Genomic DNA, 27188 nt, shown 5'->3' with positions numbered 1-27188 from the left:
TGTGAAAATTAATTTGTTTTTGACAAGGAATAGTTTTACTTACCTTCAAAACCGTCTGTGAGTAGCATTCCGATAACCATTTCTGACAAGGAATAGTTTGAAGGGCCTGTTAGCATAAACTTTAAGCAATCCTGATACTTTTTGATAAAATGCAATAAAGAAATAAAAAGAATTGATAGCTAGAGGAAAAGGGAAATATATTGCGACTTCCTCAATGAAGAAAAGTATTATAGATTGTGCAAGGCAAATCAAACAAGAAATGAATAACTTTCCCCTTCCATCTGATCAACATGGTGATTTCACTACTACTGTTTTCTTTTCTGCATTTTCTGTTTCAGTCATCTTTCACCTTTGATTGCAAGCTATTCAAAGAAAGAGAGGTATGTTCTTGATTCACACCATCTAGTAGTTATTTGCATAATTTGCTTGATTTTGCTAAGTTATGAATAGTATGAATTCTTATTTCCATGTCTAAAATTCTTTTTTGTAACTGGCAAGCGTTTTTGCTACTAGGAAGTTCCATCTTATAGTAGTGGAGGTTGATAAATATGATGTTAGCTTTGAAAGATGATGAACTCTTTTTGCAATTTCCAGTTGTGATCATCTTCATATTATGTTTTGAAAAATTCGATATGAAGTTTATAGCGTAGATAAAATCAAGGTTTCTCAAGCTCTGAAATTACAGTATGAATTTGCATAAAAATAAAGAGAAAACTCTATATTTTCTAAAAAGTTTGTAATTCAAGAACCTAATAATGATAAAAATAACACACCAATTTATATATAGGTTAAAACTGACTTAACCAAAAGAAATCCAAATCTAAGTTGGAAAAGTAATTAAAAACCAAAAATTAACTAGAGAAATAATAAAAACAGTACAAACAACATTTTTTAGATCTAATTTAAAGGTCTTCAGCTGACTCCTTACATAACTGAGCTTGTAGAATTATTCGGTAAAATTTGAGCCCGATCTAATTATAATATCTAAAATTATGACTGTTTTTGTCAAGCTATGTATTTGATACGTCTTGACGGTAATTTTTCTTTTATAGGCTTTGGTTATCTATTTGTTCCAATGTATCCATAACAATTTTCACGTCAAAGTCTTTACTATTTGTATTTGTGTCATTGCTATCATTATTTTGCATGCTTAAGCAATTGTACCTAGGCCATTGCTGTAAGGATATGCAGAGACATGCATTGTGCAGGCATTAACTATACTTTTCTTCATCATCTTACCTCAGACGCTATACGTATACTGAGATGGCTGTTGATATTGTGATTTCCGTCATTGGGAAGATTGGAGAGTTCATGGTTGAGCCAATTGGACGAAAATTTGAATATTTAATTCACTACAACAGCAACATGGAGACTCTCAAAGATCAAGTTCAACTACTAGAGGAAGTGAGAAAAGATGTCCAGGGATCAGTTGACGCAGCAATAGCGAAGGGTGAAACAATAAAAAATGAGGTTAGAAACTGGATGTCGAGAGTTGATGGGGTCATCTTGGAGGCTAGGAAAATTTTGGAAGATGATGCCGTTCCAAACAAGAGGTGGTTTCTTGATTTGGCTTCACGCTATCGCCTAAGCAGAGAATCAGAAAACAAAATAACAGCAATCGCAAAGATAAAAGTAGATGGGCAGTTCGATAATGTTTCCATGCCTGCAGCTCCCCCAGAAATAGTGTCTCAAGATTTTGTTATTTTTGAGAGCACTAGATTGGCTATAATGGAAATCATGGAGGCATTGGAGGGCAATATAATCAATTTTATCGGGATATATGGGATGGCTGGTGTCGGTAAAACGACTTTAGTCAAAGAAATTGAAAGAAGGGCTAAAGAAGATATGCTTTTCGATGCTGTTGTGATGGCTGTAGTGTCACGTACTGTTGAAGTGAAAAACATCCAGCAGCAGATAGCAGATATGTTGGGCTTCAAGTTCGACGAGAAAAGAGAGCAAGGAAGAGCCGGTCGGTTGCATGCTAGATTGAAGAATGTGGATAAGATCCTTATTATCTTGGATGATATTTGGGACACCCTTGATCTTGCTGCCATAGGCATTCCATTTGGGGATGATGATCATCAAGATCCTGAAAATGTGAATTGTAAAGTTCGTAAGATTGTGGTCACAACACGATGCAGAGTAGTATGCAATTCTATGACCACAGGAATTGAGACTTCGAAGATCATCCATCTAAATGCTTTATCTGAAAATGAATCATGGGGCTTGCTTAAGATGAATACTGGTGAGGTTATCGACTCTCCCGAATTGAATTCCGTGGCAAAGAAGGTCTGCGGAGAATGCGGGGGTTTGCCCATAGCCCTTGTTAATGTGGGAAGGGCAATGAGAGACAAAGCCCTGGAAGAATGGGAAGAAGCTGCTCTAGCACTTCAGAAACCAATGCCTTCCAACATTGAGGGCACGGACGAAATCGTGTATAAGTGCCTTAAGCTAAGCTATGACCACCTGAAAAATCGGGAAGCAAAGTCAATGTTCTTGCTTTGCTGTTTATTTCCGGAGGATTACAACATCTGTATAGAGGTTCTAGTGAGATACGGGATTGGACTGGAAATGTTTAAAGATGTTCTGACTATACAGGAGGCAAGGAGGCGAGCACATTCTATCACAAAAAATCTCAAAGATTCATGTCTGTTGTTAGCAGGCAATGAAACAGGATGCATCAAAATGAACAATGTTGTCCGTGATGTAGCAAAAACAATTGCATCTGATATTTACTTCGTGAAAGCTGGGGTGAAGTTGATGGAGTGGCCAAATGCGGAAACTTTGAAGCATTACACTGGGATATCAGTAATGTACAATCAGATAAATGGATACCCTGCTTCCTGGGACTGCTCAGACCTCCAGATATTGTTGATGCAAGGCAACTGTATTGAACAGCCTATGCCAGATGGAGTCTTTAAAGGGATGACAACCCTTAAAGTTTTCGATCAGAGTGATATTATCTCGAAAGGTGATCCTTACTTTTCGAGGAAATGGGAACCCGGATTTTCTTATCTAACTAGTCTTCGGACATTAATCATTAAAAATTGCAGGATTGCTGCCCCAGCTGCTATTGGGAATATGAAAATGCTTGAGGTTCTGAGCTTGGCTAATTGCAAGCTCCTAGACCTACCACAGGAGATAGGGGAGTTGAAAAATATAAGGTTGCTTGATTTGGAAGACTGTCATCATAGCAGAAACAAACTCAATGCCATATTTCCTCCAAATGTCATCTCAAGGTGGTCCAGATTAGAAGAGCTGTACTCAAGTTCTTTCATGAAATACACCAGAGAGCACATAGCTGAGCTGAAATCACTGTCCCACTTAACCACCTTAATAATGGAGGTCCCTGATTTTGGATGTATACCTGAAGGTTTCAGTTTTCCTGAATTGGAGGTTTTCAAAATAGCTATACGCGGCTCTGTCCATAACAAGCAATCAAATTATCTTGAGGTTTGTGGTTGGATCAATGCCAAGAAATTTTTCGCGATTCCTTCACTAGGCTGTGTCAAGCCATTACTGAAGAGAACGCAGTATCTTAAACTATCGTCCTTTGAGGGGCTAAGGACTATTTTCCCTTACCAGTTGGCAGATAGAGATGGCTTAGCTGTCTTGGAAACTCTGGAAGTATCTGATTGTGTTGACCTTGAGTATTTGATTGACAGTGAAGAATGGAAGATGCCACCCGTAATAGAGCAGCATCAACACACTTGTTTTATGCACCTGGAAAAGCTAGACCTTCAGTGTTTGGGATCCTTTAAAGGGTTATGCCATGGTGCACTACCTGCTGAATTGTCCATGTCTTTGCAGAAGCTCAAGAGTATGAGGTTTTTCAAGTGCGTGAAACTGTCTAGTGTCTTTGCTTCACTTGAACTGCTGCAACGGTTCGATGAACTTGAAGAGCTTTCAGTAGATTCATGTGAAGCACTGGAGTATGTATTCAACCTCAAAATCGAAAAGCCTGCGTTTGAGGAGAAAAAGATGCTGTCCCATTTAAGAGAACTTGCACTATGTGATTTGCCAGCAATGAAGTGCATATGGGACGGCCCTACTAGACTACTGCGCCTGCATAATCTTCAAATTGCAGACATTCAAAACTGCAAGAAACTTAAAGTTCTCTTCGATGCTTCTGTTGCTCAAAGTCTTTGCCAATTGAAAAAACTGCTCGTAAAAGGTTGTGATGAGCTGGAAACAGTTGTTGCAAAGGAACCGCAACGACAAGATGGCAGAGTGACGGTTGATATTGTGGTGTTCCCTCAATTAGTAGAGCTTTCACTACTCTACCTTCCTAACCTTGCTGCCTTTTGCTTGGATAGCTTGCCTTTCAAATGGCCATCCTTGGAAAAGGTAGAGGTTCGTCAGTGTCCTAAAATGGAAACCCTTGCAGCTATCGTGGATTCAGAGGAAAACCAAAGCACACCAAAGTTGAAGCAGATCAAATTGGATGAAGTTGATTTGATACTTCATGGAAGGAGCTTGAACAAGTTCATACAAAAGTACTCCGAGGCAAGGTATATATCAATCATTCATTGTAGTTTCTGATGAACAAACCAGCCAGCTGGATGTACTTATTACTAACAGTTAAGAGATAATATTCAGTGGTTTTAAATATTTAAAACTGCAAAACTTCATACTAATTGTCAGCATTTCGGCGCAGGGAGCTGCGGAACCTGATAAATGACCATCAGAGTCGTATGCAAGGATTGACAGAAAGTTAGAAATAATATTGATAGGTAATAACCCATCAAATTTCTTCCAACTTGAACTAATATTATATTTGCAATGGATTTAAGCTTAATCCCCTTTGAACAAGTACTCATCACTGTTTTTCTGCTGCAGTTTTTTCAATTCTAAAAGCCAAGCTCCTTCCCCATGAAATCACTGTTGTATTGTTCTTGACTTGTTCACTGCAAGGAGGTTTGATCTGCTATTGATGTACCATGTATCACATTTTAAGGTGTTTCTCTAGTGTTCGACAAGAAGAAAGGGTGCAATTTCACTTTGAAAACGAGTTAATAGTAAATTAGTCTCTGTAAAATTAATTAAAGTAAGCTGGTTTGTCATCTCTGTTTGTATAAAGTAAGCTCTGCATGCATATACAAACACATTAACACAAAATCAATTTAGAAAGAAAAGAAGAGGCAAGAAACATAGAAAGAGACTACGAAGGAGTTGATTAAAGTGAAGAGCACCTGAAAGGTTTGAGAAGATAGTGGAATAACCAGAGAAGAGGCAGACAATATAAAAAGATGAGAAAACAATCACAGGTAATGAAAGTTACTTCGGTCATAGGATTCAAAGGAAAGCGATAGAGAGGAAGAGGAGGTTAATGAAGGCCTCAAAAAGGTGAAGATAAAGAGAGCTACTGCTTTGCAGAAAGAGCTTGTAATTGAGAATGGTGAAATCCCCAATTTATAATTGTCTTCGAGTCATTACTTTAACCTAAGAAGAGAAGCAAATCAACGTGCCATCCATCTCATGCTTGAGAGTGGGGGACTTTTTCTCTTGATAATTTACAAGCTACAAGTGGTCAGACAATAAAACCATGTTAAATAAGAAAATATAATATAGTATGAGCAAGTACATTTTAGTTAAACATAATCATACCGATCATAAACCCAACGCAGAAAAGTTGTTCTTTGCTGAAATGGAAATTGTGGTTCCAGATATCATTGTTCATCACCATGTCTAATACAAGTCTTCTTCCTGCTAGCTCAACATGACCTAAACACCAAATGTTGAAGCCAAAAACATGAAGCAGCACCAAGCAGGATGCCTATTCTACATTACCAAGCTTAATAACCAAAAAGAAAGGATGCTCTTTAAGCAAATGAAAAGGCCTCGATTCTGCCACTGCCAACAACGTCCAACCCTAGAAATATGGCCCTCCAAACACAACAAAAGCGACTTCCAGAATAAGACTACTTCTAGGTACGAGTAACAAAATTCAAGGACCAATATGTAGAGTACCTAAATCAATTCTTAAGAATTTGTAAATAAAAATATTAACAACCCTCGTAATTTGATTCTCAAAACATATAAAATTGCAGTTCAAAGTGGGGTATGGCTAATCTTGTGATGGCTACGTTGCTGAGTTTCTACATCAACTGCCTCCCTTCTGCTTGAGAGTGATCTTATCCCCTAGGCTGAGGGCAATTCCCTGGGTCTTGCTCCGTATCCGGATGTACCCACTAAGCTTCCCATCGGCTTGTTTTTCTATGCTGATATTAACCAACGCATCCTCACCAAAAATGCTTTTTGCATATAAATTTGCAGCCAAGAAACCGCAGTCCCCGTCTAGTGCTGACCTGAAATTCAACCGACCAAAAAAGCACTTGTGTCAAATACCGATGGAAGGACATCAGACCAGTCAAAGAGTTTGTTATATTATTGTTATATGTGTGGAGTGCGTAGACCAAAATAACTCACGGTGCCGTAAGACACTTCATATTGGTAGACTTGATGACATGATCCAGAAAATCCTTCTCACTTTGAATTATTGTGTTCACAGCGACCTGAAACACAAGATATCAGCAAGAATATTTTTAGAATTTATTATATATCGAAATGCACCAGTAATTGATGTAGAAGAGAAGTGTGCAGAAACCAAAATAAGAATAAGGAAACCATTTAACAACAGAGTACAAGAATGGAGATTGAATTCAGAAACATCCAGTCTAGAGACAATCCCTTAAGCAGGATTCAGGCAGGTGATGACATCAAAGTCAATAACAAAGAAATGGTTAGTACTGCCAGCCACCAACGGAATTTGCAAGGGATGATAGTTTAGATTGAGGCCAGCAAAGAAACCATTTTCTCACCACAAAAATAAGAGCAGAGAATTAAATACCCAAATAACTAAAGCTTTTGCATAAATGCAAGTGCTTGTGCAGATAAGAATGATGGCTTTACATCATACCACAATTCAAGTGGCTATCATTATATATAAATGGAATGAAGCAGTTCGGATATTATTGTGCAAATTGTTACTCATGTCCCAGTAACTCAAAAAAGTGAGGGTTGTATCCTTGCATGATCATGTCAAATGAAATTTGAATAGTCTTACATCATTGCAGCAGGCATGCAACACAGATCACAGAAATAAATAAGTCAAAGGGAATGCCAATGGTACCTTGTTTTCCCATTCAAACTCTGCCCACATTGTTCTGAAAGCAGCATCTGTACAAACTGCAGGAGAAATATAATCCATGATATCAATGTGGATGTCATTAAGGACAACAACTGTCCGCTCAAGTACGTTGGATGTCTCATACACAATATTTCCAAAAATCACTCCAGTCTCGGTTGAGGACACCTTGATGTTGGCCTTTATCTGCTTACTAGACTCGGGAGCTAGGATGTAGTTCTGGGGCCGCTCCACCAGTTTCAGGTCACCCATTGTGGCAAGTTCCAAGCACAAATTCTGGAGAGTGTCTTTTGTCCTGTTGATCACTGTGACATCAAGTACAATGTCATAGTGATGAACTGTCACATAAGCTTCAGCATAAACAGGGTCGCTGAATCCTGTGAGCTGAAGAATGCGGTTAAGCTTATTTGCATCATCCCCATCCTTGATGAACTCTCCTGTTGCTCTTTTCAAATCATCTTGAACTTCATCCTCCAACTCCAGCTGACTCATACCCTGTAATTTAGATGAAGCCAGGAACACTTAATGTGAAAATTTTACTAATCAACTGAAAATCACTGTGATATCAATTAACAGCATCTGAAATCAAGCACTGCCTATATATTCAACAAAAAAAATGAAATGAAGAGACCTGACCATTGAAACATGAGGAAAACATCAACTTGGAAGTACAAAACATCATAGCATGAAATGGTCACTGGCATTGGATCTTTGCTAGCAAATGATACCAATGCCTAAAACTGAATCAGTCTAAAAGAAAATGACGCTTAAATAATATCAAGCAGATCCAACTCTCAAAGAATGAAAGGGTAAACAAGCAACTTTTAAGAGACTTGGTTCACAGCATCAGAAAAATCATGTAAAATATGCAGCTACATGAGTTTTAAGGGGGAAATGCAGCATAGCTCAAAAACAAATATTAATATCACTTTTCCATAAGCAACTATCAAGGAATGTATCAATGATAGTAACAAATACTAATAACCAAAACTAGCAGCGGCTCTTAGCAAACTCCAAGTCAAAAACTATGAAATGCAAATCTTTCTTACCTTCCTGCTCTTCAAATGGTAGAAATCAATAAGGTCATCTGGTTGTGCATAAGAAACCTGAGCCTTTGCCTTTAGTTCCTCAGTTTCCCTCAACTGTTTCTCTGAAAGCATTTTGACAAAACTCTGACGGCAAGACTGCAACCATATCTTCCTGACCTCATCACCTGTACTGCATAGTAATCTTATGCACAAGAGAATCCTATCATAAGAGTCGCCGTCAATTGGGTGTGATAGAACTGGTGACTGCCCAAGTTGTATCATAGAGACCATGATCAACAATGCCTGGGCGGATGCTTTGTTTACTTCAACCTTAGAAGGCTGCACCTCTTCCAATCTCAGAACAAGCTTTGTCAAAGTGCATGCTACAACTGCTCCCAGGAAAAAATCACCAGTGAGAAGAAGGGATCTCAAGTTCCCAGCAGCCAATGACCCCTGAACAATGGTAGGAGGGGAAAAGGCAGTTTCAGAAGCAGCACTCTGTGTTGCGTAAGTCCCATCAGAAAGAATAGCAGGCCTTCTAGAAGAAACTGTAACAGAACTTGGTTGTTGAGAGTTCTTAGAAGCATCAGTAGATGCTTCCCCTTCTTCTGAAACTGAATAAAATGGTAATTCTCCCAGGCATTGCTTGATGGTTGCAATGCCACTTTCAACTTCAGAAAGGGACAGACAATATTCGCCGATTATCCAAAGAGCACAGGAGCAAACCCTTGCAGCTCGTATCTGGTAGAAAGTATCCAACAGTCTTGTTATAATAGAAACCCTAAGTTTTGGATTTGTCTCAATTATCTCCCGGACAAATATGGCAACATCAATAGCTGAAGCAACATTACTGTCTCCCAGGAAATCCATCAACAAATGAACCACTGTGCTTGCCACCTCTGGGAACTTGATGGCACAAGAATGGATGGCTTGGATGAGCATTTGCCTGTACTCACCATTCTTCTCAAGCTCTCCATTTTGAGTCTTCATAACTTCCTTCTTCAACATGAGAACAACCTCGGTGATGTTCCTTGGGGTGATCAAATCAAGGGCAATATCTAGAGTCTTTTTCTGAATGTCTAGATTCGGGCTGGATAGTGCCCTAAGCACATCCATAATCCTGTCAACCATGATCTCTCTATGAGAAGACCTGAGCTCATTCAGACGATCAAGAACTATAAGCTTCACATTATTGTCACTCTGAGAAATTAGAAGCTGGCAATAGGTGCTGGCAGCAGCTCTAATAGCAGTAGGTGCAGATGACAAAGAAACAAGTGTACTAGCACACTCATAAATAACTGCATTAGAAGGGGCATTCAGCAATGATATAATGATCTTAATGTATTTTCCCTTCTCTCCTCGATTTGTTCTGCACACCTTCCGAATCAACTCTAAGACAACCATCTGCAGCAGTTCACCCCATTCAGAGACCTTATCAACATTGGTCAAGAGGTAATTAGTGGCCCGATCTTGATCACAATTAAAGAGCATGAGAAAAGCATTCCTCTTAGCTGACTGATCTAGCTCTGTTGACAGAACCTTCTCAATCATTTCTGGAGCATCAACCAAAAGCTGCTCACCATGAGGAAGCTTATAAATGGCCATCACAGCTGAGATAGCATTCCTCCTAATGAATGGATGTCGGTGCTCTAGATTCTGAAGGACTGAAGGGATAAGTGGTTCAATTATTTCTGTCTCATTCAATCTACAGAGAAACCTCAATGTCACCCCACGAATGTATTCATTGGGGTGCTGAAGATTGTTCCTCAGGTTTTGGCATATGAGAATCATCTCTGGTAACACCGTCCCCTTGGCATCCTTCTTGTCAATAATCTCCAGATACAGAAGCAAAAGTTTCTGGACTGTGTGGTCTTCCGACGGCAGGACATATCTGACTATGGTGATAAACAGTTGTGGTAAGGTTTCCCCATTTAATAGAAGACTAATTGCCTTCTTCATGGCATCGATCTTAGCCGACACATCACTGCCTTCAAGCGCCTCTTTGATCTCCGTAGCTATAGCTGGGGTCCCTTTATCAAAGTGCACAAGAAATGTACAAGACTTCTCCATCTCTTTTTTATTTCCTGGTAATACAAAAAAGTCATGTTAACTGAAATCAATAAAAGATAAACAGGCAAGAAAAGGCAAAAAGAGCACCGACTGTGAAAAACAAAATGTAAGAACAACTAAATAAATAAATAAAACACATTTCCTGTCTCTTCCAAATAATTCATCTCTATTCAGCAAAGCACAAGATAAAAAAAAAATACCACATATATCATGATATATACATTTAGCCTCTCTATTTCATGATATTAAGCCAACAGACACAACTCAAATTCTTAACAACATCCTACCATTTCCATCGAATTCAGTTAGAATTACCACAGTGACCAAACTTATTCTACCTACATTACAGATACCACATGATTTAACACATTCCAATCACATAATAATGCCGATTTGAAGGACACCAAATTTGCAACTAGATGCAAAATCAAATCAGCACTAGGCATTAAAATTTAACAGCATTCTCATTTTAAATTCTTCAAATCGTAAACACTAATCAATGTGATCACTAATTTAACAAAACAAAACAAATTCAACCTTCTCTTCAAACAATTCAGCACCACCGAATTCTCACAAATTCCCAACTATTTCCACTAGTGTTCCCAAATCACCACATTCTTACAACTTTCCATCAAAATCACACACAAATCACTAACCAAATTTTTACCTAAATTACAGATCCAGCACGATTAACACATAAATGTAACTAAATCTGTAATTAGTACCAAAACCAAAACCAAAAACATTAAACAATAACAACCAATCAACTAAATTACTAAAAAATAATCAAAATTAGATCTAGAAATTAATTAAAAAAAAACGCATTTCAGATCTGCTCAGTCTAAACTCAGATCAGAATCCTAAATACAAAGCAATAATCAATAAAAAAGTCGTCGTCTTATATTGTGAGCACATCGAAACCTAAAAATCAATCAATTAGAGCCATAGATGATAGTAATGATAATTCAAAACAGATAAAAGAGCAATAACTTTGGGTACTGAGAAAATGGAATCACTTTCTCGGAATCCAAACAGATCGAGAAAGAATTAGAGAGGCAAAACGAACCGTATAACGATGAGGTGAGATCCAACTAGAAGAAAGAGAGAGAGCGTGTGGAATTCAGTGAGAGATAGAGAGAGAGTATTTGACTGACCCGAACAGATCCAGCCCTTGTGTTCTTTATAAGTGAAGGAAGATAATAGAGGAAGAGGAGAAGGATTTCGAGTGTAATTTTTTGAAGTTGGTTATGGTATTTTTGGTAACTGAAGTTCATAGACCTGACCCGGTCCATGACCCTGTATCGGCCCAAAACCCAGGTCACGGGCCGGGTAACTACAAGATGAATAGTCCATCTCCAAACCTAACCAACTTTAGCGTCTTCCACTTATTTACCCGCCATTAATTTCCATCTTTGCCCACACATTATCCGTTATCCTTGTTTCCCTCTCCTCTCCCTCTCTAAGCTCCACCTTCATTTCCATGGCTGATCATTAATGGGTTTTTTCACTACTACCATCACCAGCAATGCCATGCAAAATCATCTTCTCTCCCTCTATTCTACTAAGTTCCCATCATCAAACCCATTACCCACTTTCAAAATCACCTTCTCTTATTCCTCTACACCCACTCGTCGTAGGTTTCACAAGCCTCATCATAGTCTCAAACGCCTTACCTTTCGTATAGTTCAGCTCACTAGAAGAAGACAATTGGAACAGATTTTTGAGGAAGTCGAGAGTGCTAAGAGAAGGTATGGGAAGTTAAATACGATAGTTATGAATGCGGTGATGGAAGCTTGTGTGCATTGCGGGGATACCGAGTCTGCTCTTAAGGTGTTTGATGAAATGTGCAAGTCAGAAAGTTGTGGGGTTGATGGTGTCTCTTATGGGACTCTGTTGAAGGTACTTGAATTTGAAATGGGGTGTTCTGTTTTCGCAACTTTTGTTTTTGATTTCATATTAGTTTGACTATTACTTTAATTATTGTTCGATAGGGTTTGGGTGTGGCTAGAAGAATTGATGAAGCATTTCAGATATTGGAATCAGTGGAAATGGGTACAGCTGTTGGAAGTCCAAAGTTGTCGGCTCCGATGATATTTGGTCTCTTAAATGCTCTAATTTCAGCAGGTTTGTAAAATAAGAGATGAAGTTATGGGCTTTGTTTTGTTTCCAGGTTCTTTAGTGGCAGCACTTGAAACTGTTAAGAGCTTTTCTTGATAAACTGGATAGATTGGATTGTGCTTGATTAGGATTACCATTTCATGATAAGACATCGAGCCCAAATTTGAAATATCTTGGACAAATTGCCTTTTCGTTGCTTGTTTTAGTAAATCTATTTACTTATTGTGGTCTCACTACAAGCATGGGGTTTTTTTTTTTATTGATATTTTGAAAATCATGAGCTTATTTATATTGCTGCATTTGCACTGCTGTAGTGCAGGAGATATACGCCGAGCTAAGGGTCTTCTAGCCCGCTATGGTTATTTGCTTCATGAAAGCTGCAATCCTTCCATCTTGGTATATAACTTATTAATGAAGGTTGAGCACTGATCTGTACTTTTGGGTTTTATGGCATTCCATTGAGAAACAAATATCTAGTATTTGTTATCGTTTTAAACATCTTTCTCTTTGACCTTTCAGGGATATATAAGTGCTGGCTGTCCTCAAGATGCCTTGCCTGTGCATGATGAAATATTGGAGTTAGGATTAACCCCTGACAGGCTCACCTATAATACTCTGATATCTGCATGTGTGAAGGCTGGGAAATTGGATGCTGCAATGCAATTCTTTGACGAAATGAAGGTCACAAGCATGCATTTGAAAGGCCAGTTTAGAGCCTCTTTATACAAGAAATTAGGTTGTTGCACAAGAAGTTACGTTAGTTTACTTAAATTATTAAACCCTTGACCTTTTTCAGGACAAAGCACAAAACTTTAGTCGTGACAAGCTTTATCCGGATGTTGTCACTTACACAACATTACTTCAGGTCAGTGAATTGTGCATATATACTTTATTTTGTGATGAGGAGTTTGTGGAAATTCGAATTTGAGAATTTAGAATATTTACCAAAGTGTTCAAAAACCATTTAACAAAATGGCGTGCTTATTTTACTGCTGAAGTGGCCTCTTGATCTTCTTGTGTGTGAGTCAGAGATTGCAGTTACAAAATTTGTGTTTAGCTGTTCTATTGCTTTCCTTTCCTCTGCAGGGCTTTGGTGGTGCCAAGGATCTCCTGTCAGTTCTGAAGATTGTCTATGAAATGAAAATGCATCGGAATTTAGTTATTGATCGAACTGCATTCACAGCAATGGTTGATGCATTGCTAAACTGTGGTTCCATGAATGGTATGCCACATTTGGATTTTTACTCAGGGTTCTGCAGTGCTTATCAATTTAGGTTATAAGCTGCATTGAAATTGAAATTTGAATTAATATCAGCATTTTGTAATATTTAAGCATTTAACCATATATGCATGCATGTATTCTTTAAAAAAAGTGCTTTCTGTTTTTTTTTTCATGCTGAATAGTACCATCTGATTCATTTTAATGGGTGAAGGCTACACAAAGTGTAGTTGAACTTCTACATCTTTCACTTCTGACGCTAGCTGTCACACCCCTCACCGAATTACTTTGGTAATGCATCTTAGTATCTTTGATTATATTCACTTTAGAATTGTGCTTTAAGTTAGTTAAGTAAACCAACCTCTCTAATTGCTTCTTATTGTTACCTAATCAATTAAATTTACCTACCAGACATGTATTTATAAGCATACACGACCTGCTGTCCATTAAACAAACTTATATGACATCTTGTTGTCTTGTCTTGATCATTCACTTATATCTTACATCTTTGCACATAGCTATCCTATTGATCAATTACACACTAAAAGAGTCCATGCATGATACGTTTACATGTGCATTTACATGTGTAATGACCCATACTCAAAAGCTAACCTATGAAAGATACAATAGCATCACTAAGTTAAACTTCAAGCTAGGACTCCAAAGACTCTTCGGTTGGTAGCCTATCTCTTGAGCCCTCTTTCAACCTCATCTTGATTCTATGAAAATAATTTATCAACTACTAATGAGATAACCCAGTGAATTATTAAAGAAATAAGCATGGGAAACTTCTAAGTTTTCAACATATATGCCTAACATCATATCGACATAATATTTGCACAAGGAAACATGTATGACAATTGAATGTCCATATCTCATATCCATATACTACTCAATGGTAGCATATGTAGCTTATAGGTGGCCACTATTTCATGTAAAGCAAGCTTTCTTCTTTTCACATATCATGTACAATTATATCAACACAATATTTGGGCTAAAACATATCTTTTACTTTAAAAAACACATAATGCTTTCAATCTTTCACGGTCATACTCTTATTTAGCAATCATCATATGAAGTTTCCATTGAAAACTAAGGTTATACATATATATTCTGAAAATCCAGCAAGCATTTAAAGAAATTCTTCATACATAAAAGCATCCAAAAACGATAGGATTTATGCATACTTATTAATTTAATCACTCACCATAAGCTTTAGCCCTTTAACCCCTACTTTTTCCTTTACTTTCCTTTCATTTATAACCTCACAATCTATCTTTGGTTTTCTTTCTAACAATTCTAATGAATTTAAGCCCTAATACCTTACAATTTGTTCTTGGAATATATGGTTTGGTAGTGTTTAGTTTATAGGATGGTGTTTAGCTCTCTCTTAAGTTCAAGAAAAGGATTTAGTTGGTTCTGAAAATTTTGAAGGAAAGCACATTTCTACCTTCCTTTTGACACCTGATAAGCACGACATGCTAAAACTTGTCTTCCTTCACCTACTTAATCATGCAAAATTTATCCTACTTCACCTACTTAAGTTAGTAATTGCATTTTGAACCTTCTTTTCTTTAGTTCTTTGACTTTTGTCCCCTAATTTTCTCTAATCTTGCATTATTCTAAAGAAATCACCAATTATAGCCAATGCAAATTTAGGGGTGTTACACCAGCAATGGTTCTAAATTATTCTTGATATATAAATAGAGCAAAAGTCTTATAAGCACTCATGAGATATTTGCTGTGATACATCTAGGTGCTGTCTGTGTATTTGGAGAAATAATAAAACGTGCTGGTGTGAACCCAAAGCTTCGACCAAAGCCTCACCTCTATCTTTCCCTTATGCGTGCTTTTGCCAGTCAAGGAGATTACAATATGGTAAAAAATCTGCACAAGCGATTGTGGCCAGATTCATCTGGAGCCATCTCTCTAGCTCTTCAAGAAGAAGCAGATCATCTTCTCATGGAGGCAGCTTTAAATGATGGCCAGGTACTACAAACAACTGTGCTATTGTAGTTGCTTTGTGTTTTTATTTTCTTTAAATGATAAAGCTATTCTTGTTTCCAAATAGCACTACTCTCTGTGATTAGCTGATGTGATTGAGAAATTACTGAACATTACAATGTTTGTGTGTTATCCTTTTGTCAGGTTAATGTGGCTCTGGAAAATCTCACAAATGTTGTACTAAAATGGAAACGGATACCATGGACAAGTCGAGGAGGCATGGTATGTAATTGCAATTTACTTTTCATGACTAAATGAAATGAAGAGCAACTATGCGCCCCTGATTTAGGTTTCATATCAAGTAATCTGTTTAACTGGATGCTCTGTATTATGCAATGTTGGAGTCAGCTGAAATGTTATTTCTCACTGCTTGTCAACTGGCTCAGAGCATTACAAGTGTTTGGTGGATACGTTGACTTTTTGGGAAACCAGTGTTAAGAACATCTTTCAGACATTTCTTGATTGAACCTAAATTTCCATAACTTATTTAGTGCTTTGTCATCTTAGCCTAGAATTTCGGATTTTGAAATTATGCAATGTTACATGTGACGTTTTAAGTAATGGCTGTTATTTCTTACAAAAGTTGTTCCCAACCCTCAATTTACCTGTGGAATGTAGGTTGCTATGCGCATAGAGGCCTTGTTGGGATTCACCAATTCCATATTCAGTCCTTATCTGCTTCCTCAGGTACGTGAGTTTATTTATCAGCATTCCATGTTCTTGAAGCATGTATGGATCTCCTATTGACTGATAATGAAAAAAACACAAGATGGATACATGTTGAGACTGGATCCACCACGGGTGATTCTTCTACATCAATGGCTCTTGCCAAGTACGCGACCCAATTGAATACCCTTAGTAGCAAATATTTGGTTCTTGTTGGACTCTTTAATAAACTCGTTTATGGATGATAGATGCCAGTATGCGACTGAGAGTTTTCCACCTGTGATAACTTAAGGTCATGTTTGACAATCTACAAGCTACAGATCACCACGTGAACCTCTCTGACAAACTTGAGTTCAACCTTTCTGTTCAGGTATCACCAAGTGAACCAATCGAGAGCATCATGATGCCACTAAAAGCAGCTAAGCCTTTACTTGGTACCCTCCACTTGAAGAAAGTGGTTATGCGCTTCTTTTGGGATCAAGTTGTGCCTATTGTAGATGACTGGGGCAGCTGTGTGGGACTATTGCATCGTGAAGACTGCACCGAAGTACTTTACCGTTCTCCCTTCTCAGTGACTTCAGATTATAACTTTGTTGACTTGCCTAGTTAAATTCCACCATTATCAAGTCTCACTTGATGCTTATTTGGATGCATGATGATGATGTTTTAAATATTTTGCAGTTGAATGCCCCCCTGATGACAATGATGAGAAGCCCTCCACCTTGTGTTACAACCACGACGTCTATCGGCCATGTGGTTGATCTAATTTTAGAAAAGATGTATAGAATGGTTGTTGTTGTAAAATATAGTAATTTAAATAGCTCTACTAACAGCTCAGGTTCTAAAACTGTTGGAGTTTTTACAGCTGAACAATTGTTTAAACTTGTTGTGCCTGTACAACGGCCATTGGAGCAAGAAAGAACTCTTGGTAGAAGATGGTGTGAGAATTTTGATACATAATTGTATTTGTTAATCGACTGAATTCCTGTGCATTATCCTATTCAAGAAGATTCTTCTCATTTTCTTTGATTAAAGAAGTCTCGGATTTCTAATTATTGGAGGGTATAATTCAGCCTTTTTCTATCCAATATTTCCATCACCACCACCACCTACATTTCATCACAAAACCACATTGTCCTCCACCAACGCCATCATTATACTCGTCATGAACACTACTACCTTATAATAAATTAATATTAATTTATTTATTTAGTAATTGATTGTTGTCTGAATAAGGGAAGGAATTTTGCAAGTGAATGGGTTCGGGTAGTTTGCTTGCAAGGTAATTAGTTCAGTCTTTTTCTTTTACTTGGTGGGTTAGAATCGATTCCAAACAGTCCATATAAGAAGTTAGATCTATTCCTTTGAACTGAAAAAAAAAATATTTGGTTTAATAGGTTATGATCAATTTATAAATCATTCAGTTAAATTATTTAAATTGATTTAATTAAAATAATATTATTTAATTTTTAATTAAAAAAATTAATTGAGTTAATAATTTGTATAACTTAACTAAAATTCATTCAAGTTGGTGACGGGGCTTAACCGGGTTTAACCACCATAATCGCAAGTGTCCTGAAACTTAGTTAGCAAGAATAAGATAACAGATGTTATAAGAAGATAAAAAAAAAAAAAATAGAAACAATTATATTATTAAGTGGCCGGTGACATTTTAACAGCATTTTCACATCCCGAAATGACACTCCAATGAGAAAAAAGAATTTTCTCAGAAATCTAGGTCAAACGATGCAAATAGTGCATCTGTGATTTATCAAGTCTAACCCACTGTCACCCACCAAGACATGAAATTCCTCACGGTTGTAGCAGCAAAGTATACTGACAGACACGCTTCCTTGTAATAACTGTGTATCTTACGTCACAATCTTCTTCTTGTCCTAACCCTCCTATAAATTCCTTCACTCATAAGCTCTAAGCAACAAAAGAAATCAGAACTCAAAATGGGGAAGCAGAGGTGGTCAGCTTTCTGCCGTTTGAAGAGGGCAGTCAAGAAAATAAACTTTCTACTTAGCTTCAATTTCAGAAAGTGGCGATTGGCTTCAATTCTTAGCATTGCGTCTTCTTCTTCGTCTAGAAGGACAAGGAGGTTGAGCTTTAATGATAGAATTGGATTGCATGGGGCAATTGAAGATGTTGAATCAGATCATCAAAAGTACAAGCCAGTTCGAACATTTGAAAGGGTTAGAAGTTATGGCTCGCCAGATGAAGATATTGATAAGAGGGCTGAGATTTTTATTAATAATTTTCGACAGCAACTGTTAATCGAAAGGCAGGTTTCTTTGCGGCTGAGGTATTACAGAGGGAATGGTTTTGGAAGGGATTACTGAAGAGAATGCCACTATATTAATAAATTTTTGTTGTGAGAAAATGATGTTAATTTCTTGTTTCCATTTGTTGGGATGCAGGAGAAAACTTGAATTGTAGTTCTTTCAATGATATGAGATTCAAGTGCTGGTCTTTATAATTATTTTTATTATAATTTATATCCTTTATATTCATCTCAATTCAAAAATTTAATTGATTAGGTAACAATAAACACAATCAACCAACATCAGAACAAAAAATATGTATAGAACGCTTATCTTCCATCAACTGTAGACGTGTTATTTGAGGCACAAGATTTATCAGCTCTAAGATCAATACCTGCGATTTGGAGTTCGTCTGAGGAAATGTATGCAATCTATAAAGTGTCAAGAAATCTCATCAGAATGCTCGTTAAAAGCCTGTAAAACAACATAAAACTCAAAATATCATAAGACGCAACAAATCTGTTTCTGACACAAGGAACTCGCACACCAAAGTCCATGGCAAGCAATCAAATTCAGAACTTGACACAATTGCACAACGGGGAAGCCCTACTCGACATTGAGGATGTTTTTGATGTGAACCCGGTTCAGGTTCCAAGTCATGGTTGACAACTATTTAAAATGCGATCCTATCTGAAGAACAGTGGCAATTGTGATGATAAATCTTACTGCTTTTAGGCTAGCCGAAAATCAAGCTTAACTAAAGAGATTGAATATTGTTGCATTTTCCCCTTGATCTATAGAGTAATCTATCATTATATGAACTCTTCTTGTTGCAGCAATCCTTGATTTTTGCATGATTGGACTCCAGAGAAGTCAATCTTCAAGTTTTTTTTATATACTATGCTTACCTGAGCTGGTTGGTTTCTTTATAATCAACACTGTCAAAAACAGGTTACAACACTTGTAACGGTAACTTCTCTTTTAAATGGATTTCCCCTGTTGAACTCTTCACGTATCTTCACGTAGAACTCACCTGCAACAATGTCCGATATCCATTTGACCCATTAATTTCACACAGGGGTGTTCATTGATGATTCTACCATTTGGGGTTGCTAATTATAGAGTCTGACCCTGTTATCAATCTGGTTGCTGTTCACATCTTTGCTAGCTAATTTTGTTCTTTTATATTTTTATATTGTTAGACTTGAGTGGTTACAGGTCTGATGCCCAAACAACTTCTGTATGCTTTAGTCTGTTAACAGAAGAAATTGCGGTGACATTCTTTTGGTTATCTACTCAACTTGGCATCAAATAAACATTTTAGTTTTCTGTTTGCAATGGTCAATGAGGCCCTGTGATCTGTTGGAGGGCTGTTAAAGAGGATGAGACAGATTTTTAACATAGAAAAGAATGTGTACATCAGACTAGGAGTGACACTGAAATGTCTGGCAAAGGGGGGCTTAGTTTTGGTCATTCAATGGATAAAATTGGGAAATTCCCAGTCAAATTTCTTTCCTTTTCCATCAGCAAACAAGAGGAAGGTGAGAATATCATATCTGAGAAATGAGAATTACTCGATCTCGAGGAAATTATGATGGTGAATATAATTGAAACACTGAATATTCAGACCTAATTCCTACAAGATGTTCTGTTGAGACACAAGCAAAAAAAAAAAAAATTCCAACTGCTTTCACCATGTAACGAGTTGCAAAAAGCCAGTTAAAGCCCTGGTGACATCCCTTGAGACCGTAGACATCATGGTCAAGCTTGGTTGGACTGAAATTCATCAAAATGGTACAAGAGTTAATAATCTATTGACCTTTAGGGGAGACATTAAGAGCAAATAAACTTGGTACAATTCACACCTTGTAGGGTAATACTCCTCCTGCTCAACATGAAACTTAAAAGAGAGGGAAAGTGCAAGAGGTAAAGGGTAAAGTTTGATGCAACCAGCAAGCTTGAGCATAGTTGGAATCAGTCAAGGACCACTTGATTGGAGAACTGGGGAAAGAAAACTAGAAGTTATGCCAAACAAATACAAGTAGAAGATATGAAAAACTTTAAGTTGATTTAGTCTAATACCTGGTTTGATGTGGATGTCCGGTGTCTGGTTGATCCATACCACACCAGAGTGCAAAGATGATTCTACCATCTGAGACTGAATCAAAGTTTTACTTTGCAGCTTCAACCAGAGAAAATACACATGATCAACAAACAGGTAAACACAACATATGCACATAATGGTTATCGGTCATCAACTTCAGACATCTTATCAATATTTCAAGATTTACCAGCTGTAAGATCAATACCTGCAATTTGGTTCTGCAAATGAAATGTGTATGCAACGTATGGAGTGTGAACAGATTTCTGTCTAGTTTGTCACAGGCCTGCAAAGCCCTGTAAATCCAAGTATCATATGAAGAACTTTTGCAAATTTGAATAAGATCAACATTTATTATTTAAGCATAAAATTTAGTTTCTGTACACGTGTTCATTCAGTAAACCCCATTAAGCAAAAGCATAAAGGCATTAAAAGATAACTTCTGTACTATACCCGATCCAGCCTGTTCCATCCTCTATAATGAAATCATCATTGATTACCTTTTCAACTTTATCAAACCCCAGTCCAATCACTGTATCTACACCAAAAAGATGTCGAAAAGGGGCCAAAAAGAAAGGTTAAACAGAAGCTGCATTTGCCTCAACAGAAACCAAAGGAGCAGGAAAATTCTGTTTTAGAGGAGCAGAACCTGATTCATCTACAACAAGAATTTAAGATTAATTATATCAGCAACTCTCCAAACAGTTTTTTCATCTTCAGGATTTGAAGCTCGGCTTACTGCTTCAATGTTACTGGAACTGCACCCTGTGAATATATAACTAATATCTGTAGCGGCATCCAATATTCTCTGACCTATTTCCTGCAACCAAGATTCAATTCTAAAAGTTCAGTAAAAAAAGGACACCACTAGCAAGGTCAATGACAACTTGACAGAAGCATGTGAAAACAGAAAATCACTTGCCTATTGTAACCAAACATATTTTTATATTATGAAATTAAACTCAATTCAAAGAGAGAAAATACTTGGGTAATTGGATACTCTTAATGCATATAAAACTCACATGCTTCGACACTAAATTGCTCATAGAAATTGGAAAGAAAACCAGAAAGATACTCTTAATGCATATAAAACTCACATGCTTCGACCCTAAATTGCTCATAGAAATTGGAAAGAAAACCAGAAAGTCAAATGCATGCAGCAACAAGGTCTTTGGAAAAGTAGAAAACTATTATACTTATCTATGTTCAATAAATTTAAACATGCTTATCGGTAGCACATACTTAACCACCCCTAAGATCAAAATACCTGCACTTTGGAATTCTGAAAATGGAAGCGCATGTTCATGCATTAAGAACTCCATAAAGCAAGAACATAAAGGCAAAATAGATCAAAATAAAAGATTGTCAAATGTCAAATGCATGCAGCGACAAGGTGTTATTATTTAGGAATAAAATTTAGTTTCTGTACACACATGTTCATCGACTAAACTCCATAAAGCAAGAACATAAAGGCATTAAGAGATAACTTCAGTACTGTACCAGATCCAGCTTGTTCCATCCTCTATGACGATCCCAGCATTGATTACCTTTTCGGATTTATCAAACCCAGTGCAACCACCATACCTACACAAAAAAGATGTCAAAAGGGGGCCGAAAACAAAAGGTTAAACAGAAGCTGCATTAGTTTCAACAGAAACCGAAGTAGCATGAAATTTTGGTATCAGAAAAGCAGAACCTTCAGTTTTTTCTTAAAAAAAAAAAATTAGGTGATTGGAGAAGGCTTTACTTTGTGCAGGTAGGGAAGAGAGATGGGGTAATCTGTCGTTTTGTTGAGGGCTGAACCCCTATGTAAGAGTTTTATTTTTTAAAAAATAATTTTTATTTAAAAATATATTAAGATAATATTTTTTATTTTTTTAAAATTTATTTTTAATATTAATATTTAAACAAAAAAAAAAACAAATGAAACTTTAATTAATTAAAAAATGTTACCAATATTTATAGAAAAAATATAATAATTTTATCAGATGAGATTTGTGTATAATAAAATAAATAAATATAAAGAAAGAGCGGGGATTAATAATAATAATAATCAGAGAAATTAAATGAAGGAAGCTGTTAGAAACCTCCTTTTGAATGTAATTCCAATCAATTACAATATCTGGAATGTGTTTAATGTTAGGAGGCCACTCCTCCTCCCTCTCCTTTCCCCATCCTCTTGTTCTTCCGCTCACCTCTTCACTGCAGTAATCGATTATTAATTCTTGCAAAGAGGGTATCATCCCTTAAGATTCAGATTCAGATAGCGACTTCAATACTCTGCTGTTAATGATATGCAATTCCTGAAGAGAATGCATCCCCTAATCAGGGAGTGGCAGAGACTTCAATCTTGGACATTCATAGATCCATAGCTGTTGAAGAGAAGAGAGATTTTGCAGCCCTACTTCCAGAAGAGATTCCATGTCATCAATTGAATACATATATAGTCTCTTCAATTTGGAGAGAGGACGGGTAAATGAAGAAGAAGAAGTAGAAGAGACTGGTGATGTCATTTCCATTGTCTGCTGTAATGGCATTGAACTAGTCCTCCGCAAATCAAGATCTTCATCGAGAGTTGGAAACAACGGCATTGAAGTCAGATTTGGACAAAATTCAATGCTCAAGGAAGAAAGACGTGGAAAACAGATCATTTTCAACCCTTCTTCTATTGTTGACTCATCACTATCATCATTCATCTCATCTCTACTCCATCTCTTCCACCATCCCTTCAGTATGGGACAACCAGAGATATAAAGTCTCTTTAAGGATGGGAAAAACATCGAAGCTCCTTTTCCTCCAACCACCTCACTATCTATGTACTCCAAATCAACCAAATCCCAAATAATTAATTCTTCAAGAAAAGGGATTCCATCTAAGGGAGGGATATGCTTAAGTCTTCTACAGTGTTGTACACGAATCCTTACAAGATTTGAGAGATCTGAAACCCAACTTGGAAACCTCATACCTCCATAGCCTTTAACTATCAACTCTTGAAGACTCGAGTTTGGCTGGAGGCTTTGCAACATTTTATCATACAAATCAATATCTGAATCATTATCCAAGTCTGGGTCCCACCGTACGGTCAATGACTGAAGATATTGTTTATGCATCAATTTAGCTCCTTCAAATTCTGATATGCAAGAACCAACCTCATATCCCTTTACTCTTATTTCTAGCCTCCCTCTCAAATCATTTAACATTCTCAACTCATCCAATCCATCTATCATCTCAGATTTAGGACTATTTTTTTTTGCAACCACAAAACATGACAACGTCTGTAGACTAGTTATTTTCCCAATCCCACGAGGCATATACTCTAAATTCTGACATAAATCACCATCACGATAGCAACCAACATCAAGATGCCTCATATTAATTAGCTTACTAATATCTCTAGGTAGTTCTTTAAGGCTCAAACAACCATTGAGCTTGAGCACTTGCAAATTTACCAGACTGGTGACAGAATTAGAAAGCGCCTCCATCTCATTATTCGAAAGATCAAGATATTTCAGATGCTTGAGCTTTTGAATGAGAGGTGACACTTCCTCCATTTCCAAATGACTCAAAACAAGCACACGTAAACGCCTAAAGTCTCGACAAATAGAATTCCATGACCCCTCATCCCATTCGCCATCTTTCAGTAATACAAGTGTTCTTAGATGTTTTGCACAAGGCAAAGACAAATCTAATTTCGGGTCCAATGACACGTGCCGAGTCAATTCACTAATCCTATTTCCTCCACGCTCCACTTTGATGCTCTGAAAACCAGCGACATGGGTTGCAAGATCATGCATAAAATCATGCATTTTGCAACTTTGTATGTTACCTAAACCATCCTTTTTCACTTCGTGAAAGAAGGACCTCCACAGTAAACTCTCAAAGCACTTGAGACCAACAATCTCAATACACCTACGACCTGAATTTGAAGAGCTAACAAACCCTTGTGCAATCCAAAGTTGAATCAATGACTTCACATCAATCCTATGACCTTTTGGGAATAAGCTACAGTATGCAAAGCAGTGCTTCAAATATGATGGAAGAGGATCGTAGCTTAACTTAAGGGTATCTATGATGTTATCATCTTTGACCCTATTTGGAAGTTCTCGTTTGATAAAGGACAACCACTGGGCTCTATCTTTCAAAGACATTAACCTCGCAATTGTCTTTATGACCAGAGGAACTCCCTGACACCTCTCTACAATCTCTTTTTTTATTTTTTCGTCTATATAATTTGACTCTTGACCTGGACCAAAAGCCTTGTTTGAGAAAAGAGACCACGAGTCCTTTTCAGAAAGGCCTTTTAACGCAAGTGGTATTTTGCTTGTTAAATTTGCAATTGTATCAGAACGTGTAGTTATTATCATCTTGTTTCCTCTATCAGCCTCATGTGGTAAGGACTGCTTCAAACTATCCCACTTTTCACCATCTCGACCATCCTTATTATCCCACACATCATCTAATACAAGCAGGTATTTTCTATTTTCTATTTTTTCCTTAAGTTCATTTTTCAGACTCTCTAACCGATCAGAAACTTGACTAATACCTGCAGCCTCTGATACATCTTTCAGTATCTTTTTGACATCAAAACCACCCGAGACACTGACCCAGAGTTTCTGACCAAAATGCAAATTAACTTGTACATCATTGAAAATACTCTGGGCAAATGTGGTCTTTCCCAACCCGCCCATTCCAACTATTGAGATGACAGAAACACTCTCAATCTCATCGTTGGGATTCAACAGAAAGCTCATAACTTTCTTTTTTTCATCTTCTCTCCCGAAAAATATCTCAGGTTCAGACGAGGTAGTTGCCTCTCTAATCATAGTCAAAGAAGCTTTCTCCTCATAACGAACCTCAAAGTGAAATTTTTCACTCTCAGAAACAATCTCATCTAGCCTCTGCCTAAGTTCCTTAACTTTATGACCCATCTGCCAACCATAAACAAGTTGGTTTGACCCTGAGAAGAATGTACGTACCTCCCTCGATATTTTATTTCGGGACATCAATCTTTTTCGCTGCACTTCTGTTGAGAAATCATCCAGCAAATCTTCAGCATCATAGACCGCTTCTTGCAGCTTCCCGAGCCAATCTTCAAGTTGAGCGGGTGGTTTCTGCACCTGCTCCTCAGCATCGTGGAGGACACCCTTAATTCTGGTAACCGTGCTCATGAGCTTGCTTAGCTGATCTTTGACACCCCACCACAGTGCAACCTCCTGGGTAGCTAGTGGACCCAGTTTCTTTACTATTTCCTCCGCAATATTGAAGAGTACACGTTCAGCCATTTTTTGTTCTCGGTGAGTTGAAAGGGTGTGTGTGGGAAAGAACAAAGAGGGAACAAAAGACAAGAAAAATGAAACGAATGGTGTTTGATTTTGTTGGTTTGAAAGTGATTGAGGTTTGGATTGAATGCTAAAAGGCTTGCGTTGTTGTGAAGATCAAAAGTAAAATCATGTATTTATAATAGAGAAACAGATTCCAAAATTTCCAAAACACTAAAGATATTAGAGATTCTACATGTACTCTCATGATCTCTGAATCCCTTAACTCATCCGCACTCAACTAGTAGTTCCTTGCTTTGGTTTAGAACCATTCAAAGCATAATCTTTGTTCCTTCACATTATTCAAAAAGCTTGAGTCACGGTGAAGCAATGATGGATACCTTCCCTTCATCATAGGATGCTTTATTTTCTTTCACCGAGATGAGTCATGGGGTAGGCCATTGATTGTTAATGCGGACCAACAATGTCATCAAAAGAGATGCTGATGCTTTCCTTTTTATTATTTCGTAGTTAATTAGAACAAATTCCAAACTCTGCAAACACTCAAGCTACAAGGACCTACGTGGTCTCTCTGGATCTCCAAATCGATCCATTAATTGATCTGCGCCCTCATCCACTAGTTCCTTGCTTTGATTTTAAGAAAACCAATCGATATCACACTCAAGGAATCTTTGCTGTTTTGGAGTTCTAGCCGCCACAGTATTTCAAATCCCCTTTTCTTTTTTAATTCAATATATTATAGGAAGATTAAATAAAATTTTTTTGGGTTTGACCTGATTTTCACAATCATACTATAAATTTATTTTGTTTATAATAATAAAGTTAAAATTATATTTTGAAGTTTCCAACAACCGATCAATTTGCAGAATGTTGATGTTAAGGTTCAAATGAGGATCTAACTTTGATTTTATTATGTTTATCACCTTTATCTTATGATCACTTTGTTGATACCCTATTCCATAGAAGGGATAGTCTTAATTCAAAAGATGACAAAGCTTTCTTAAACTCTAGGGAGTTGAAAAAAAAAGTGTTAGAGAGTCATAATGATGATCATGCATATGACTTGATTGTGAGAGGTAGAAACAAATAATAAAGGTTCAAGTAGTGGAGGTAGGTTTAAATAAAAATCAAAGTCTAGAAAAACTAAATTCTTTGAGTGTCATAAAGTCAGGCACTTTAAGAAGAACTATCCTGAGCAAGAAGATAAGGGTGAAAAAAAGATGAAACCTTTAATGTCGCAAATGTTACCTATGGAGGGGAATTTTTGATGATGCTGAAAGTCTTTTGGT

The 27188-nt window shown here is 37.2% G+C and overlaps 4 protein-coding genes and 1 pseudogene across 5 annotated transcripts in view; 2 read left to right on the top strand and 3 right to left on the bottom strand.

The window, feature by feature from the left end:
- Positions 1–1071: 1071 nt before the first annotated feature.
- Positions 1072–4731, top strand: LOC133688919 (disease resistance protein At4g27190-like). Its single transcript, XM_062108568.1, has 2 exons — positions 1072–4511; positions 4658–4731. The coding sequence occupies exons 1-2, from the start codon at positions 1264–1266 to the stop codon at positions 4716–4718; spliced, it is 3309 nt and encodes a 1102-aa protein (XP_061964552.1). The 5' UTR covers positions 1072–1263; the 3' UTR covers positions 4719–4731.
- Positions 4732–5613: 882 nt separating this feature from the next.
- Positions 5614–11460, bottom strand: LOC133688920 (coatomer subunit beta-2-like). Its single transcript, XM_062108569.1, has 5 exons — positions 11312–11460; positions 8197–10259; positions 7133–7642; positions 6430–6515; positions 5614–6308 (listed from the first exon to the last, which is right to left on the bottom strand). The coding sequence occupies exons 2-5, from the start codon at positions 10243–10245 to the stop codon at positions 6104–6106; spliced, it is 2850 nt and encodes a 949-aa protein (XP_061964553.1). The 5' UTR covers positions 10246–10259; positions 11312–11460; the 3' UTR covers positions 5614–6103.
- Positions 11461–11623: 163 nt separating this feature from the next.
- LOC133688921 (pentatricopeptide repeat-containing protein At5g10690) lies at positions 11624–17289 on the top strand. Its single transcript, XM_062108570.1, has 11 exons — positions 11624–12144; positions 12237–12369; positions 12683–12780; positions 12883–13044; positions 13160–13228; positions 13450–13585; positions 15339–15571; positions 15731–15808; positions 16205–16273; positions 16623–16799; positions 16934–17289. Exons 1-11 carry the CDS (start codon positions 11740–11742, stop codon positions 17210–17212), a joined length of 1839 nt encoding a protein of 612 aa, XP_061964554.1. The 5' UTR covers positions 11624–11739; the 3' UTR covers positions 17213–17289.
- Positions 17290–19997: 2708 nt separating this feature from the next.
- Positions 19998–27188, bottom strand: part of LOC133689541 (putative disease resistance protein RGA4) — a 99899-nt gene continuing 92708 nt past the window's right edge. For both annotated transcript variants that reach the window (XM_062109410.1, XM_062109417.1), the window contains exons 7-8: positions 20602–20701; positions 19998–20520 (exon numbers count right to left, since the gene is read on the bottom strand). The gene's annotated coding sequence lies outside the window, so the exon portion shown is untranslated. The remainder of the gene's footprint in view (positions 20521–20601; positions 20702–27188) is intronic.
- LOC133689540 (putative disease resistance protein RGA3) lies at positions 22498–26220 on the bottom strand (annotated as a pseudogene).

This window comes from Populus nigra, chromosome 3 (assembly GCF_951802175.1).
Source record: "Populus nigra chromosome 3, ddPopNigr1.1, whole genome shotgun sequence".
NCBI classification, from domain to species: Eukaryota; Viridiplantae; Streptophyta; class Magnoliopsida; order Malpighiales; family Salicaceae; genus Populus; species Populus nigra.
This window is presented reverse-complemented; position numbering and strand designations above follow the sequence as displayed.

Coding starts and splice junctions, on each gene's coding strand:
- LOC133688919 (XM_062108568.1), top strand. CDS start 1,264: ATGGCTGTTGATATTGTGATTTCCGTCATTGGGAAGATTGGAGAGTTC. Junction 4,512..4,657: donor CAAAAGTACTCCGAGGCAAG/GTATATATCAAT, acceptor ATTTCGGCGCAG/GGAGCTGCGGAACCTGATAA.
- LOC133688920 (XM_062108569.1), bottom strand. CDS start 10,245: ATGGAGAAGTCTTGTACATTTCTTGTGCACTTTGATAAAGGGACCCCA. Junction 6,516..7,132: donor AGTTTGAATGGGAAAACAAG/GTACCATTGGCA, acceptor CTTGTGTTTCAG/GTCGCTGTGAACACAATAAT. Junction 6,309..6,429: donor ATGAAGTGTCTTACGGCACC/GTGAGTTATTTT, acceptor GTTGAATTTCAG/GTCAGCACTAGACGGGGACT.
- LOC133688921 (XM_062108570.1), top strand. CDS start 11,740: ATGGGTTTTTTCACTACTACCATCACCAGCAATGCCATGCAAAATCAT. Junction 12,145..12,236: donor CTTATGGGACTCTGTTGAAG/GTACTTGAATTT, acceptor ATTGTTCGATAG/GGTTTGGGTGTGGCTAGAAG. Junction 16,800..16,933: donor ATCGTGAAGACTGCACCGAA/GTACTTTACCGT, acceptor AATATTTTGCAG/TTGAATGCCCCCCTGATGAC.